The sequence below is a fragment of the Podarcis bocagei genome, assembly GCF_964188305.1.
Source record: "Podarcis bocagei genome assembly, chromosome: 3".
NCBI classification, from domain to species: Eukaryota; Metazoa; Chordata; class Lepidosauria; order Squamata; family Lacertidae; genus Podarcis; species Podarcis bocagei.
In genome coordinates this window covers 23,291,901-23,308,507 of record NC_138127.1, presented here as the reverse complement: position 1 = coordinate 23,308,507, position 16,607 = coordinate 23,291,901, and the positions used below count along the sequence as shown (strand labels likewise).

The following is a 16,607-nucleotide window of genomic DNA, read 5'->3' as shown; positions in this document are numbered from 1 at the left end:
CAGAAGCCCAAGGCCCAAGGGGTACTATAAAGAAAAAAGTTGCCATGGTGGGCAAGCATGCATAGTGTGTGGTTTCCATTGAGCTACAGCCATGGGGATTAAATGCAATTGTCCTGGGAATCCTTCCCCTTCTTTCCTTCCCTCTCTGTGCTTTCCAAGGATTAAATTTCAGTAGCGGTTGATGAGGCAGCAGTGTATTGCTTACCTGGCTTCTCAACAGCACTGCATGTTGCTGCTGGTTACTGAGAGGGAGAGGGGAGCAGCTGAACCAATCTGATGCTCCCTGCTGCCATGCCTCTACCACACCCAACAATGTAGTTACAGGAAGGCAAACTGGGCAGTTGCCTGGGATGGTAAATCTGAGGAGGAGACACCTCACCCAAAAGCCCAGACCAGACTCTGGAACTGGCAGTTACCACAGTAGCCTCATTGGCCAGCAGTGGGGCAGGCAGGGTGACCTCATTGCACCAACTAAGGACAGTGCCCCCCACTCTGAAATGGGAGGTGTCACAGCTACAGAGCAGCCTCTCCTAAAATAGTATGGCATAGTATGGCATCCTCTCTGATATTATCCACCATGGCAGTCACAGTTATTCCTCTGTGGTAACTCTGGTGAAAATGGTTAATACCACATAGCATTTCTGGCTTGTAACTCTTGTTTAGTTCTGGGGCACATGCACTGAGATGCGGGTAAATTCAGATGGTTTTGCTGGATAGGTTTTTTGCTTGCTGTTTGCAACTTTTGTTTAGGACTTAATTGGTGGAGCTTATACAAGATGTAGGTTTCACTCATTAAATAGTTCGTTAAAGACTCATCTCATATAGCATTTTAAACTTTCTCAGTGGCAAATCATGTTTCTCAACAAATTGGCACATTTAAAAATATTATGGTACAGATGCTCAGCAAAGCTACATTTTTATTTCAAATAAGGGGGAAATTCTTACATCTACTCTAATAAAGCTGAGGTTCTCTCTCGTGCTCTTTTACTTTTGTATCGTTGTCTACATTTCTAGGTCATTCTAAAATGATGACTTTGTTACCTTCCTGGCAAAGTTCTGTAATTCAGAGTTTCATTTTATTCTGGAAAAGGGTCATGTCATTCAGCCTGGATCTAACATGTCAGTGCCACTTAGTATTGTGTTTCTTCTGACCTTTTTTTTAAAGGTCAGAAGTAGTGGTGCATTTTGTGTAAGGAGAGTGGTGGGAATCTTCAGGGCACCTTCTTCACTGTACTTTATTTTCCTGTTCCTTTTGTAAAATTTTGAGGGCAAGACATCTCTTTTTTTAGATTATATTAAACTTTGACAAAGTGTGACACTTCTGTCCACCCAGATAGCAAAGGACAGGCTTCCAAACTTTGCAACTGTGTCTGCACTTCCCAGATGGAAAAGACTTGGGCTTCCTATGGTTATAACCATCACTGGAGAGAAACAGTGATTCAACTGATAATTTATAGAACAGACCCTGTAATTCAAGGAGATATGGTTTGTGAAATTGCCCCATTAAAACTTTATTTCTACAAATTCACTGATTCTTTAGCATGTCTACTTGGGAGAAAGTCCCATTGAATACATGGGGCTTACTTCTAATTAGACATGGATAGGACAGCACTATTAATCTCCAATTTCTTCTCCACATCCCAAAAAGCATGATGTCAAGGACTGCCTTTTAAAGGAGTGGGAAACTTTCTCTCCCTTCTCATGGGCCAACTTTGGCAGATGGGCAGGTCAACCCAACTTTCAACCACTTGGTTTCATTACGACGTCACATGATTGACAAATGGGTATCCCACTCACTTATTAAAATCCTTTCATGGGAATTGACACTGTGACATGGACGGGAGGAAGAAAGGAGCGTTTTTGCAAGCGAAGGCAACAAAGAAGACTTTTACCGACTCATTTTTTTTCTTCCTTCCCCATTGTGTGAGGGGGAGAAAGCTGCATTTTACAACAAAGGTAGAGTTGCAGGAGAAATCTCCTCCATTCCTTTATCCCCATGCAAATGCATCCTGAAGTTCCAAAACACACCTTTCTTCGTGTTTTTCGGGGGTGAGGAGCATTTTGCAAGCACTTAGCTGGCCACTGTAAGAACAGGGGGCCATAGGTCTACAAAGGCTATTCTTCTGGTCCAACAGGTTCTTCTTATGATCCAATTTCCCTACCCCTGGTTTAAGCAGTGAGTGGAAAGACACTGCCTGGATACAGGTTTCATCCACAGATGCACAGTGTGGTAGATCTGGAATACAAGGTCTTCAGACTCCAAGTCTACTCACTATTTGTTCAGTTATTTGTAATATTTACTTCCTCCCCCGTCTCCCAGTGTTTGCTTAGATGTAAACCCTGAATAATTCAATGGGACTTGCTGCCAAATAAGCAAGCATAGGACTGAAGGCTGATTCAGTATGCCACTGGCATTTGAAACCTCATAAAATAAAATGTTATCTTGTAAATTCATTGCATGCTAATCTCATGATTATATCTGGAATTTATTAATGCCCAAGTTTGCTCTGACATAGAAACCCATGGCCAAATTAACAACTGTGTGGGGTAGGGCTGGGCTAGGCTGGTAATTTTTAGAATAGGCATTGTGCACACCCTCATGGCTCAGTGACACACCTTAATTATTCCTTAGGTGTTCAAAGGCTAAAACTGGGCAGTCAAACTGCTACTTCAAATTAAGGGTTGAAAATAGCCCTGAAACAATAGTATAACTATAGAAAAAGAAATAAAGTAACTAACAGTAAAGACACTTTAAAATACTGTGAATAGGGTGATGAATAGGGTAGAGGACGAATATCTCCAGAAATTGGTTATGTGAGCAAGAGCAGACTGCCTGCATGTTAAAATCCTCCCTATGATCTGCGAATATTTCTGCTAAGATCTATTGGGTTTTCTTTTTTGCTGTCCTGGGCTGCCAAAATCCCGTTCAGTGAGATGCAGTCAGCTTTGAACTAACCACCTCTGCCTCCTGCTGCTTCAGCATTCTCACTTTGTAGAGAGGAGGCGGAGGAGGAGGGAGAAACCAAAGTGCGAGATAAAAGCGAACACCTCCCTTCTGTGCACAGAGAGAGATAGGGAGATGCGCACCTGCCATCTTTACAGCTGGCGGTCATTTTGCTTCAGTTACGTTGAATCGGATGGGATGGGTCGGCCATTTTTGCGAGGGGCGGACCTGAAGGCGGCAGCGGCCATTCCAGTTGAGGGCAGCTTCGCTTCAAACCTATTGAAACGGAGGCAAAACGAGGCGGCTCTCTTTTCTAAGGGCAAGGGTGCGAAAGGGGAGTTGTCCCCGCCATGTGATCACCCCTCCTACCTACCCACCCACCCTTCGTGGAGCTCTGGAAATACATTTAACTGTAAGAGGAATATTATTTGCAGCCGCTCTTGGCTCCTCCGTGCTCTGCTTTTAACGATTTTAAATGCTAGGGTGATGGTTTTGAAGGGCAGTCGGGAAAAGCAACCACCCGTGAGTAAACCTCTGGGAGAGGACGGCTTGCAACAGGCCGGGAGAATGGATGAATGAGTGTATGGGTGGGAGCTTTCCTCCCTTTGCTGGCTTCCCTCCAGCTTGCTAGCTGCTCGGGGGAATCCACACGTTCCCAGAGTCAGACAGTGTGAATAAGGGAGACGTCACAGGTGGCCTAGCAAAAACCCTTCGCCAGTGGGAGGGCTTTGAAGGAATTGCAGAGTTGGAAGGGACCTCAAGGGTCATCCAGTCCAACCCCCTGCAATGCAGGGATTTCAGCTAGATCATCCATGACAGATTGGCCGTCTGACCTATGCTTTAAAAACCTAGAGTCTAAGGAAGGAAAGTGCACCACCTCCCAAAGGTGACCATTCCATTGTCGAACAGCTCTTACCGTCAGAAAGTTCTTCCAGGTGTTTCTTGTAACTTGAAGCCATCGGTTTGGGTCCTCGCCCCTGGAGCAGGAGAAAGGAAGCTTGCTCCATCTTCCACATGACAGCCCTTCAGATATTTGAAGGTGGCTATCATATCTCCTCTTTGCCAGGCTAAACATACCCAGCTCCCTCAACTGTTCCTCGTAAGGCTTGTTTTCCAGACCCCTGATCATCCTGGTCACCCTCTTCTACACATGTTCTAGCTTGTCAACATCCTTCTTAAATTGTAGGGCACACAGAATGGAGTGGGATTATTACTTCCCTTGATCAGGGCACCATACTTCAGTTGATGTAGCCTAGAATAGTACAGTGGTACCTCAGGTTACATACACTTCAGGTTACATACGCTTTCAGGTTACAGACTCCGCTAACCCAGAAATAGTACCTCAGGTTAAGAACTTTGCTTCAGGATAAGAACAGAAATTGTGTTCTGGCGGCGCAGCAGCAGCAGCAGGTCCCATTAACTAAAGTGGTGCTTCAGGTTAAGAACAGTTTCAGGTTAAGAACGGACATCCGGAACGAATTAAGTACTTAACCCGATGTACAACTGTATTAGCTGCTGCTGCTGCTGCTTCTTCTTCTTCTTCTTCTTCTTCTTCTTCTTCTTCTTTTTCTTCTTCTTTCCTAGCCCTGGCCTGACCTAAATTTCTCAGTTGTTCTGATTTTGGCATCATGTTGTGCTTGCAGCTTAAGGAGGAAATAATGCACATTTTGCAATATCCCCTTTCCTCTGTGCGATGACTCCACAGGGAAATACACCACTATTATGAGTGGTATCCAATGCTAGCTCTACTCAGAGTAGGCCCATTGACACTCATAGACATGATTAATTTAGGTTCATTAATTTCAGTGGGCAGGGCTGGCCTCTGTTGTTCCTTTCTCCTCTTCCTCCACTGCCTCCTCCGCTCATTCCATTGCTGATCTTTACTTCCCCCATAAAATCTTCACACTTCCCTCTCACACTAAAGCTGATTTATACTCTCCCCTCTCATTTCAACTGGTGTGTGTGTATGTGGTGAAGGATTTTGTAGTTCATGTCAGGTGCCAAAATGTCTTGGGCCAGCCCTGTCAGTGGGTCTGCTGTGAGCAGGACTTAGCTGAATACTACCCTTTGGTTGTAATCCCATTCTTACTAGGGAGTAAGACTCATTGGGCACTTTTAAAAAGGCCTGTTTAGGTCTACATTGCCTGTTGTTTAAAGGCTTTCAGCAAGGCTTGCTACACTGCCCATTTCCCTGATGAGTTCTGTGGCTGTGTAGGGTTCTTCAATGTGACCTGTTTATTGAGCATCCACCCTGATTTGCTTGCAGAAAGCTTACACAGATGTCATACTATGCCCAGTCTTTACTGTGTGCTTGTGGGGAGGCTATAGAGCTATGAGCATTCATCCTGATTTGCTTGTGCAGTGGTTTGACGTATTTGCATTAACCAGTCATTTATCCAACAGCATTTAGTGCATTTCCCCATCTCTTTCCTAACAGCTAAAAGTTTTGTTGTTGCTGCTACAGCAGCAATAGAGCACTTTGCTCCACTTTAATTGCACAAACTCAGCTTTCCAGTATGTGATTGAATCCCTCACACAAAACACTGATAATCTGGAGGCAGTCCTGGTCATCCAGACCTGTCATATGTGCCTAAGCATTCCATGCCATTAAAAACAAACAACTTTACATATTTTGTATGTGACACATTTTTTGACAAGTTCCCAACGATTACAAATAAACTGATGTTGGCTATAATTCTAAAATCCACTTGCATTGGCACTGGTGGCAGAGTCCCCTTCAAAATCTAAATAAATAATATCTTTTCTCGGAAATAAGATCTGTTTCTCTTGGTATGGAATACACAGTAGCCAGCCATGCCAAGAAAATACCCCTGAAGGATCAAATATAACATTTTAAATATAAATTGATGGGAAATATTTAATGGATGGGGACGCGGGTGGCGCTGTGGGTAAAACCTCAGTGCCTAGGACTTGCCGATCGTATGGTCGGCGGTTCGAATCCCCGCGGTGGGGTGAGCTCCCGTCGTTCGGTCCCAGCTCCTGCCTACCTAGCAGTTCGAAAGCACTCTTAAGTGCAAGTAGATAAATAGGTACCGCTTTATAGCGGGAAGGTAAACGGTGTTTCCGTGTGCTGCGCTGGCTCGCCAGATGCAGCTTGTCACACTGGCCACGTGACCCGGAAGTGTCTTCGGACAGCGCTGGCCCCCGGCCTCTTAAGCGAGATGGGCGCCCAACCCCAGAGTCGGACACAACTGGCCCGTACGGGCAGGGGTATCTTTACCTTTACCTATTTAATGGATGCTGATTTACTTATTTGCCTAAATAATTTTTCCTGAAAAACTTTTCTTTCTTTTAAGTACACATACTGCCCCCAACTTCCAAAGAAAGGATCGGTTTAACTCTGCTTACTTCATTATGGATTTTCCCTCAAGGGAGTGTGCCTGTATCTCATTCCTGTAACATAAATTTGCACAGGAAGAGCTTTTTCTGAGGCAGACAATCGTATACCAAAGCACTCCATCCCCTTTTGTGCCCTTGCCTAGATATTCAGTAGATGTTTTTGTAAAAATATTCGGCTACAGTTTTCAGCACTAGAGTTACAGCATCAATTGCACTGATGAAAATCATACAGTTGAAAGTAGCCTTCTACTTTAGAATAATATGTGTGTCCTGGTTTACACCCTGGAAACATATATGCCTCCATTCTTTTCACCAAGTATTGTAATTCTGCAGAGCTAAACTGGGATTGCTCATGCCATGCGAGTTTGATAGGCACAGAGATTGCAGAATGAAGACACTGGGTTATGAAAGCTTGCCCATTGATAGACAAGCTGCTCTGAGCTTCACACAGCAGCCTGCAGATATACTAATTCACCATGGGTCTTTGATATGATAAATTAGTGTGAAGGAGAGGTGCCAGTCACCAGTCATACTGCCGGCATTTGCAAAACAGCAATGGTAGAGCACCACTCCTGTGATGTTCCCGAATGTTTTGGGGGCACACGCATCTACCTCATACTTTCCATGAGAATAATAATTAGGATACTGATTGATTGATTAATTAATTAATTAATCAATCAATCAGATTTATTGATGAAAGGCCTTTTGATTGACTAAAATGTAGCCCACCTAACCAGGACACAGATGTTTCCTCCCCCTTAATGTTAATTATTAAATGTTCCTTTTTAATAACTGTACATGGCAGGCATCGTTATAGATGAGTCTGTTCCCTTCCTTTAAAAGATGCTTCTCACAAGATGGTGTCTGCTACAACAGATTTATGTGGTCTCTGAAAACAATGAGAGAGTGCTTTCTTATCCCTGCAAAATAAATATTTTATGTACATGCAAATATATGCAGATGTAATCAGTTAAAATTCATACAGCCAGGGCTTCTTTTCTGCCGAAACTAACCGGAACTCAGTTCCGGCACCTCTCAGGTAAGCGCTATTGCCATTCTAAGAGAACAAGGGAGGCATTCATGGTGAGTTCTGGCACCTCTTTTTCTAAAATAACAGCACTGCATACAACTAATATATTAAAGCTGCAATTGTATACTCACTTACCTGAGAGTAAAGCCTTTTGCCCTCAGTAGGACTTAGCTCTGAGCAGACTTGGTTAGGCTTGCACTGTAAGATTTCTCTAATCAGGTGACGACCTTTTAAAGAAAACAATGTGAGCTAGAATTATTGAGGCAGCCTATGAAGTGATTTGATTACTTGGAAAACATGCTGCGTTGGCTAAGCCTGTATAATGCTCTCTCCTCATGAAATATTGTGTGTTTTCCTTCCTCTTTTAATCAGTAATAAAAGTCCATTTAAACTTAACAGGAGTAAGACTGCACTTTGAGCCCTCAGCTGGTAGGAAGATTCTAGATAAAGAATTCCTCACATGCTGAAAATGTCAGCATTGTACAACTCTTGACAGGATTTTCAGGGTCGGGAGATGTCCTGTGAGCTATGTGGTCGCTTCGTGAATGAGATCTAGGCAATAGCTCATCCCATTTCCACAGCTCAGACGTGAAATTAAAGGAAGGCAGTATGCTTTGACTTTGTCTGCTTTGTAAGGGATGTTGGTTCTTCTGACCGAGTAACAATTCTGTATTTCTATCCAGGAAACAACATGAAGCCAGTAATCGTGGTTCATGGTGGAGCTGGTCGCATCTTTAAAGACAGAGAAGACGGATGTCGTTCTGGCGTCACCAGAGCAGCGCTGAAAGGTTACGGTATCCTTAAACATGGAGGGAGTGCATTAGATGCAGTGGAAGAAGCTGTGGTAGTCATGGAAGAGGATCCTCATTTTAATGCGGGTAATTTTTGTGAACTTTCTGTGCTCCCACGGCCTGCGGCCTAGCTCCATTGTCCCAATGGAACTCAGCTTCTAACTAAGCCCTAGCACAAATAACTGAAACAACCATGTACTGCTTCTCTTTTCGCCACTGCCTCCCCTTTCTCTGCCGTTTACCTGTTTCAGATTTTACATTTCAAGCACCTCAGGGCAGCAAACGGTTGTCTTAAATATAAATAACAGAAGTTGTGCCTGTGCGTGATGGAGCAGGGCTTTATCATCAGTTATGGAATTCCCTCTCCTGGGAATTGTTGCCTTTTAGGAGCCAGTTCCAGACATTTTTATTCTCCCTGGCTTTTTAAATAAAATGACATTTTTAGATCTGATGGAAGAGGGAGTTATATTTTAAACACTGGAAGTGAGTCACCCATTTGGCTGGTTTTGAAGAGAATTTGGAAAGTGCTTTTTTTTTTTTAATTGTGAGGGTATGCTTGGGGATTAATTATGAAATTGTATTTTATTGTAATTTCTCAGTGTGAACCATTTGGGGATATGTTTGCATGAAGGGCAGTATCACTGTGGAGATGCAGCAGGTTTCTCACTATGTGTACTTTCTGCAAACAAGATGCTTTTGTTTCAACAATCCTTTTCATCTGGATGAAAAGATCCCTGCCGTAGGTGTTCATTTTGTATTCTTACTTAAACCCATCTTCACTTTTTGGTACTATTTTAAAACTATTTTTTATCTGTTTTCATGGTATGGTTGCAAATCACCTTGAGACACATGTAAAAGGAGATTAATAAATTAAATAATAAGATGCAATAGCTTTAGGAAATGAATAAATTAATAAGTATCAGGTCTAAAGGGAAATGTAGTGTACTTGTTCCACGTTTCAAGTTGAGAATACCATTTCTTACTTTCTGCCTGAATGAAGTTTGGCAAACAGCAGGAAATATTTTAAATTCAATGTCTCCAGCATGATAAAACAGATACAATTTTGGCAGGATAACTCCTCTTTATGGATTCTTCTCATTTTTACATTGACAATTCCACTGGCTTGACTTGGTAAACTGGCAGCATGGTATTAAACAGCCTAACTGGAATTTTGGAATTTTCCTTATGGACCAGTGTGGCTCCCTTTGTTTTTTATAAGAGGAAAAGGAAATCACTGTGCCAGTGATTCTCAAAACATGGCTTAGAGAGCCTCATTCATTGTGGGGAAGGGGTTTTTGTTGTCTATATCCCTTTCCACTCTCTGCTGCCTATTAACCAAAGTTACAGACAAGAGAGGGCTGATTACCGAAGAATTGATGCTTTTGAATTATGGTGCTGGAGGAGACTCTTGAGAGTCCCATGGACTGCAAGAAAATCAAACCTACCCATTCTTAAGGAAATCAGCCCTGAGTGCTCACTGGAAGGACAGATCATGAAGCTGAGGCTCCAATAATTTGGCTACCTCATGAGAAGAGAAAACTCCCTGGAAAAGACCCTGATGTTGGGAAAGATGGAGGGCACAAGGAGAAGGGGACAACAGAGGACGAGATGGTTGGACAGTGTTCTCGAAGCTACCAGGATGAGTTTGACCAAACTGCGGGAGGCAGTAGAGGACAGGAGTGCCTGGCGTGCTCTGGTCCATGGGGTCATGAAGAGTCGGACACAACTAAACGACTAAACAACAACAACAACAGACAAGAGATCAGTGCCAGGCCACAGTACAAGTGCTACAGAGCTGGAGGTATGGAAGAGCTGAGTGACACCAGCTTTGTGGCACTTGTACTGTGGCCTGTTTCCCAGAGCAATTCAGTTACTTAAGATGGTAGTAAAAAAAAGAAGGCTGGGAGAGTCCAGACCAATGTATTCAACTTCGTGAACGAATTGTGCCATTTTGAAGTGAGACTGCTTTATTCTTTGAGAACCAGAACTAGATGAATTACTTATGTGGTTTAGGATTGCAGTCATTATTGCACATAAGTCAAAAGCAACCCCTCTCCCCAATTTTTGAAGGAGAGGGGGATGGATGATGTTGACTATGAAGAGCTGCTATTAAGCCATCACAAATCCCTGATAACCTTTCTGAGATAATCTGAGTTATCATCAGTCGATGACAACTTTGACATTTAGCAAGCTTATAAAAATGTAGCGTTTGTGTAAGACTCTCTCTCTATTTTTTTTGCAAGATCCTTCCATTCTAAAATTAGCAAAGCTTTTGTTTGAGAATACTTCCTCTTTATTCAGAAAAATTCAGTATTTTGGTACCTTGTTAGTAAAAGTACTTCATATTTCCACTGGTGCTTTTGCAGGGGAAATAGCTAGTATGTGGGCCTGTAGTTGTGATAGCCAAGCAACCAGGTCGTTAAATTTTGGCTACCCCCAATGTACAAGGTATCTAGTTCTATAGTCACTCATATTTACAGGTGTTAAGGCTCATAAAATATATGGAGAAAATGAGCTGTGCAAAAAAGATCGGAGTTGAAACATACCATGCAGCTGTTATCTTCATAAAGGACAAAGCAGTCCTACTGTCATGTTGGGTTGAATGTGATGCTGCAGGAGCACATTGACAACATTAGTAGAGCATGAAGGGGTGGTGGAATGGCTACTTTGTCCATTGCTCTTGGAAAATACGCCAAAACGGTGTTATCCTTTCTGATTACCCTTGGAAACCTGCAAGCGAGCCACAGTGTTCTAGAAAACACTCTTCATCCCACTTGCAAACAGGGCAATTAGGAAACAATAAGACAGAGCCAGTCTTGCTTATTTATTATGTATTTTGTGTTTTTATCTTTCGTTTTTATTCTGTCAATCACCCCAAGATTACGGATGAAGGGCGGTATGCAAATTAAATAAATAAATAAATAAAGTAAAAAAGGGGGGCGCTGGTGTCAGGTGGAGATTTTTAAGTGCCATTAAAGGGCAGCAAGTACCCCTCTTTTCTTAAAATGCAGGCACAGGGTATCATTTGGAATTTCTTCCTTGGGCAGCACCATTGCACCAAATCATCCTAAACCACAGCATCATAGAGTTGGAAGGGACCCTAAGGGTCAACTACTGCATTTGATATATAGCTTACTGAGCAACTAAACACACTCTAACTTAGCACTGCAGTTTAGGAACTCAGGCTGATGGCTTGTTTTAAAGAAAGCAAAAATGGAAAGGTTTTGCATTTGTGAGGCTTTGCTATAGCTGTACGTATACCATGGGCTGTAGTGACATTATTTATTTTAGCACCTTGTAGCAGAGAATTCATGGTTGGTAGGTAGGTGGCAACAAAAATCTGCTTTATTGTAACCCCCACATTTTTAGTGTGTTTTAAGAATCCACAATCGTTCACCTTTGTTTCATTTGACTCAAGTTCTGAACCTTCAGGACTGTTCAAGCTATACTAGAAATTTGTGGGCTGTATATTTAAAGATTCCAAATTATTGTTGTTGTTATTAGATTTCTTACACCCTTCACCATGAGGTCCAAGGGTGGGTTACAACAACCTTTAAAAAAAACTAGTGTTGAAAATAAAGTGACAGTCAAGAGAATTGGGTGAGTCTTAAAATATATATGAGTTGTCAAAGCTCAGGGTAAAGAGGTTCATCTTCAGTTTATGATGAAAACTGCAAAATGAAGGTGCCAGATGCATCTCTGTGAGGAGGCTCTCAAAGTAAGAACATGAGAAACTATCACTCCATACAGTGCTCCATTATTCCCCATCTACTTATGCACTTATAGTTGTTTCCCTCATAGAGTAGTAATACTTAATGTATTTCTTCCCCTGTTTGATTGTTAGGTTGTGGCTCTGTGTTAAATGAGAAGGGTGAAGTGGAAATGGATGCCATTATCATGGATGGAAAAAATCTAGCCTCCGGAGCAGTATCTGCAGTGAAATGTATAGCCAACCCAATAAAGCTCGCTCGCCTCGTCATGGAAAAGGTAGGCCGAATGTGCACTTGAACAAAAGAAAAATACGATAGGGATGGAAAACCAGAGGCCTTCCAAAGGATTTTGGATTCCCACCTGCCCCAGCTGGCATGACCAATCATCAAGAATGATTGAAAGTGGTGTGTGTTTGTTTTTAATATAGGAAAATATCTGGGTTCGACAGACACTCCTTCAGACTGTGTGATCACCTTTCAATCTTTTTCTTTTTGGAGAAGAGGTTCTGACAGACCATAATATGTGTTCTGTTGCCATCTTTTTCCCCTCCTCAAAAACAGCAATTGTGGACCAAGCCTTTCTAAACCCATCGTGCACATTCGCTACATCATTCTGCAGTTTACGTTTAATTCCAGTACTTCATTGTTCAATTATATCACTGCATTGCTGATTTTAAAATGTCAGAAGGGACAAGTTGCACCAAGGTTTCACTTTGTGAAAAAGAAAAAAGACAGTCTTTGCAGGGTTCTCTCAGGGGAATTTCAAATCATTGAGATTCCCCCAGTTCAAACAATGTTCTATTTTGACAACAACCCCCCCCCCCAAAAAAAAACCACACTTCATGGTCTTATTTACCTGTTTTCTGATTATAGTCATGGCTGGACGTTTTTGGAATTTTCCTAATTTTTGCATCCTTGGCTTTCTAGTCCTGACTTTAGAGAGCCAGTTGGTCAACAGCTGCAGAAGAGGCAGATCTACTCTGTGGCAGGGAAGGGAAGAAAGAAGCTGAAAAGGCACTGATTAGGCAGGCATTTAGCAAGCACCGTTGAAACCCAAAGACTGACATACCAAGGCGCATTTTGAATGACCCTCATATTTATTTTGAGGGATCTAAGGTCCTGGCCACATTCAGCAGTTCATCACAAGCGCTCTTTAAGAAGCTCGGATGTGAAAGAGCTTTTTGCACCTCCACACAGCCACTTCACCCACCCCTTCATGTGTGAGCAGGGAAACAAATCAGGAGCCCACGTTTCCTGTTATGTCTGCATCAGGAAACTATGGTTAATGCCAGGCTATGAAACCATGGTTTGTATCCTTGCTTGTTCAGAAGCCAGAACACTTTCTTTTGCTGAAGTTGTGTTTCTCACCTGTGACTAGAAAATGGGAAGCTGCCTTTCTCTGTGATATGTATCTTGATCACTGGCACATCATTAGCCAGTGCTGATCTTTCTTGCCATGGTGCACATGAAGAGGCAAGTAAGAGGCAACATGATAGTAATGTACAAAATTATTCATGGTATGGAATAAGTGAATAGGTAAGTCTTCCTCTCATAATTGTAGTTTTGGTGTGGTGGTGGAGGTCTGTTTTATGTTTGAACTGGGTAAAAAAACAAGGTACTTTACACCCTGCTAGGAACACTGCAAACTTCAATATTTTGTTGCAAACCCCCATTGTGAATACGTATTATGCTATTTCTTTTCATGCAGCCTGGTAAGGCAAAATGCATTTTCCCCATGTGTGACCATTTCTTTATAAACTTAGGGAAACTTCCTTAAGCCTTGAAACTAATCAGAAATTTAAATGCAAATATATAATCAAAGAATACCAGGTTATGAAATTTTTTGTTTCAGGTCCTTTTTGGCCCTTTTGAAATTTACCATTCTGAACAAGCAAAATAAATACGTTTCTCCAAGACTTGGTTATCTTTCTGTGGCACAATATTGGCTCCATCTGGTGGCCAAAGTGTATTTCTTTGGATTTTGTCTAGCAACACCCATGAGCTTAGCCTATTAAATAGTCTATTGAGATACATTTCATTAGGCTGGGCAGACTATTTCCTTTCACAAGTGAATAATTCCTCAGAAGTACAGATCTCTTAAATGATTGCTTTTGGAGCTTTACCAAAATTTGTGGTGTGCTTTTCTTATTTGCAGCAGGAGAGGAAATAACTACTTGAGAATAAGTCCCAGGAGAGTAGCTGGATTAGTTCTTTTAGCAACAAAAAGTCAGTGCACTTTGGCATCTTGGAGACTAGCTAGATTATCAGGTATGAGCTTTCACCAACAATAGTTCATTTGGGCAGCAATCCTGTATATGCATAATATTTGGTGTAGATTTATTTATTCTGAACAATAACCAGTTGGGATAATCTTTGATTTAGCCCCTCTGAATACATTGGAATTTGTTTCTGAGAAGGCAGGGCAAGCATAAGGTAAAGGGAGCCCCTGACCATTAGGTCCAGTCGCGGACGACTCTGGGGTTGCGGTGCTCATCTCGCTTTACTTGCCGAAAGAGCCGGCGTACAGCTTCCGGGTCAAGTGGCCAGTATGACTAAGCCGCTTCTGGCGAACCGGAGCAGAGCACAGAAATAATAATAATAATAATAATAATAATAATAATAATAATAATAATAATAATAATAATAATAATTTATTTATACCCCACCCATCTTTCTGGGCTTCCCCAGCCACTCTGGGCGCCTCCCAAAAAAAATATTATAATACTATAATACATCAAACATTAAAAGCTTCCCTAAACAGGGCTGCCTTCAGATGTCTTCTAAAAGTCTGGTAGTTGTTGTTCTCTTTGACATCTGGTGGGAGGGTGTTCCACAGGGAGGGTGCCACTACTGAGAAGTCCCTCTGCCTGGTTCCCTGTTTACCTTCCTGCCAGAGGCACGGCAAGCCTAGGATTGCACTTTTACCAGATTAAAGAATGAGTTTTTGAATGTAAAAGCTGAAAATTAAGGTCACATCTATTTCATTGGCTGTTTATGCAGGAAAACTCCCAGTACAAGTTTAACAAGGTGAGAACTAAAAAAAATAGAACAGACTATGATTTTTATAGATGTTATCTGTGGGCTGTTGGGCTGCTGAATAGAAAAAAATAGTGGTGCAATTGACTTCCGACAAGCACACAGAGCGCGAATAAGACTGAGTGTGGGGGGGGGGGCTCATTTAATTTCACTGCACACTGGCGGTGTAGTGACAATAAATGTTTATTTATTTATTTATTTGATGGAACACTGAAAATACCATGGAAAAATATGATGCAGTTGTGTGTGACATCTGAATAGTAAACAAGCAATCCTGTCTTGAGCTGTTTCCTAGTCCTTATACTAAATAAATTAGTTATTGCTTCCCCAATGAACATCAGATATTATTCTAGCTTTTTGGCAAATTTCTTAGAAGGCTCCAATCTAGAACAGGTTTGTTGTACTCAGGCTGCACTGAAATGAATATGACAAGTCGGTGCTTAAGATTAACTTAGGTACCATTAATTTTAATGGGTTGCTTCATGATTTCTTCAGATGAGGGTCGTCATGTATCCATATGAAAGTCAACGGGAACTGTAATTAGCATGAACTGTGGTTACGGATGAATGTTTGGTAAGCAAATAAAAGGGATTTCCAGTGGTGCATTCACACTATCTACTCTAAAAGCCAATTCCAGGCATCTGAAAAGGTGCCAGATATAAATCTCTAAAGTGTGGGGTGTAATCCACTGGGAGCAGTCAAATACAACATTCCTTGTTTTGCTAGAGTGGACATGCAAGGGAATGTTTGGTCCTCCAGCCAGTCGAAACTTCCTGTTCCTCCTGGCTTGGAGCATCCTTCCTTGCATGTGACCTTCCTTTCCAGACCTGGTAAAAGGCCAAGGCATGCTGCCACTCTCTCTTTTCCATCTTCTTTTCTTCCTATGAACTTCCTGGAATGAACTGCTGGCTGCCAGCCAAGCAGTCACCCAGGTCATCTCCCGTATGGCATAAACCTGTTAGTATAATCTTGTAACTTTAAACCTAAAGCCTGCCTTCAGGTATCACACTGTGCTCTGCCTGATCGTGAGTAAACTTCCTTTTTATTGCTTATGAATAAGACTGTGGTGTCTTTATTCTTTTAGGAGGGATTCAAGGGGTCTTACCAGGAAAATATTAGAACACATTTCAATCTGGACAAGCCAGATGGAATTGCATATTGTCTTAAGAAACTCACATGCATTTGCAGCTAGTTTTCTGCATTAAAGGGGAATGTAAACTCTGCTAAGTAAAGGGACTTGCTAGCGCAAGTTAGGAAGGATATTAATAAACAATATATCCTCTTCTGCCACCCTGAACATCCACACATAAAGAAATAGCATGGTCCCTTAATATCTATTTTTATAGTACTACCAGTTACCTTTAGATCATTTGTGATATTAGCCAGGAATGAAGAGAAAGGGCTGTAGCTCAGTGGCAAAGCACACGTGTTGCAATTAAATGGTTCCATGTTCAAATCCTTATATCTTCTCTCCAGGAAATATTCCCGTTTCAAACACTGGAGAACCACTGCTAGTGTAGAACACTGGCTGGGACTGATGGGAGTTGGAAGCCCACAACGTCCCTTATTTCTAGAGCAGACAATACTGGAGAAAATGGACAAATGGTCTAACTCATTGTAAGGCATCTTCCTATGTTCTAGCTATGGAATTGGCCCTGGAGATTGTTCATTGGCTCCTCTGAGCTAAGATTACAGTGGTACCTCAGGTTAAGAACTTAATTTGTTCTGAAGGTCCA

The 16,607-nt window shown here is 42.0% G+C and overlaps 1 protein-coding gene across 6 annotated transcripts in view; it reads left to right on the top strand.

The window, feature by feature from the left end:
• Nucleotides 1-16,607, top strand: part of ASRGL1 (asparaginase and isoaspartyl peptidase 1) — a 68,097-nt gene that overhangs the window by 39,631 nt on the left and 11,859 nt on the right. For 4 of the 6 annotated variants that reach the window (XM_081186936.1, XM_081186940.1, XM_081186939.1 and 1 more), the window contains 2 exons: nucleotides 8,018-8,212; nucleotides 11,970-12,112. In XM_081186936.1, coding sequence (XP_081043062.1) covers nucleotides 8,018-8,212; nucleotides 11,970-12,112 — 338 coding nt within the window. Of the gene's footprint in view, nucleotides 1-3,216; nucleotides 3,467-8,017; nucleotides 8,213-11,969; nucleotides 12,113-16,607 lie in introns of those variants that run through there. The other 2 variants (XM_081186938.1, XM_081186937.1) reach the window with 2 other exon arrangements.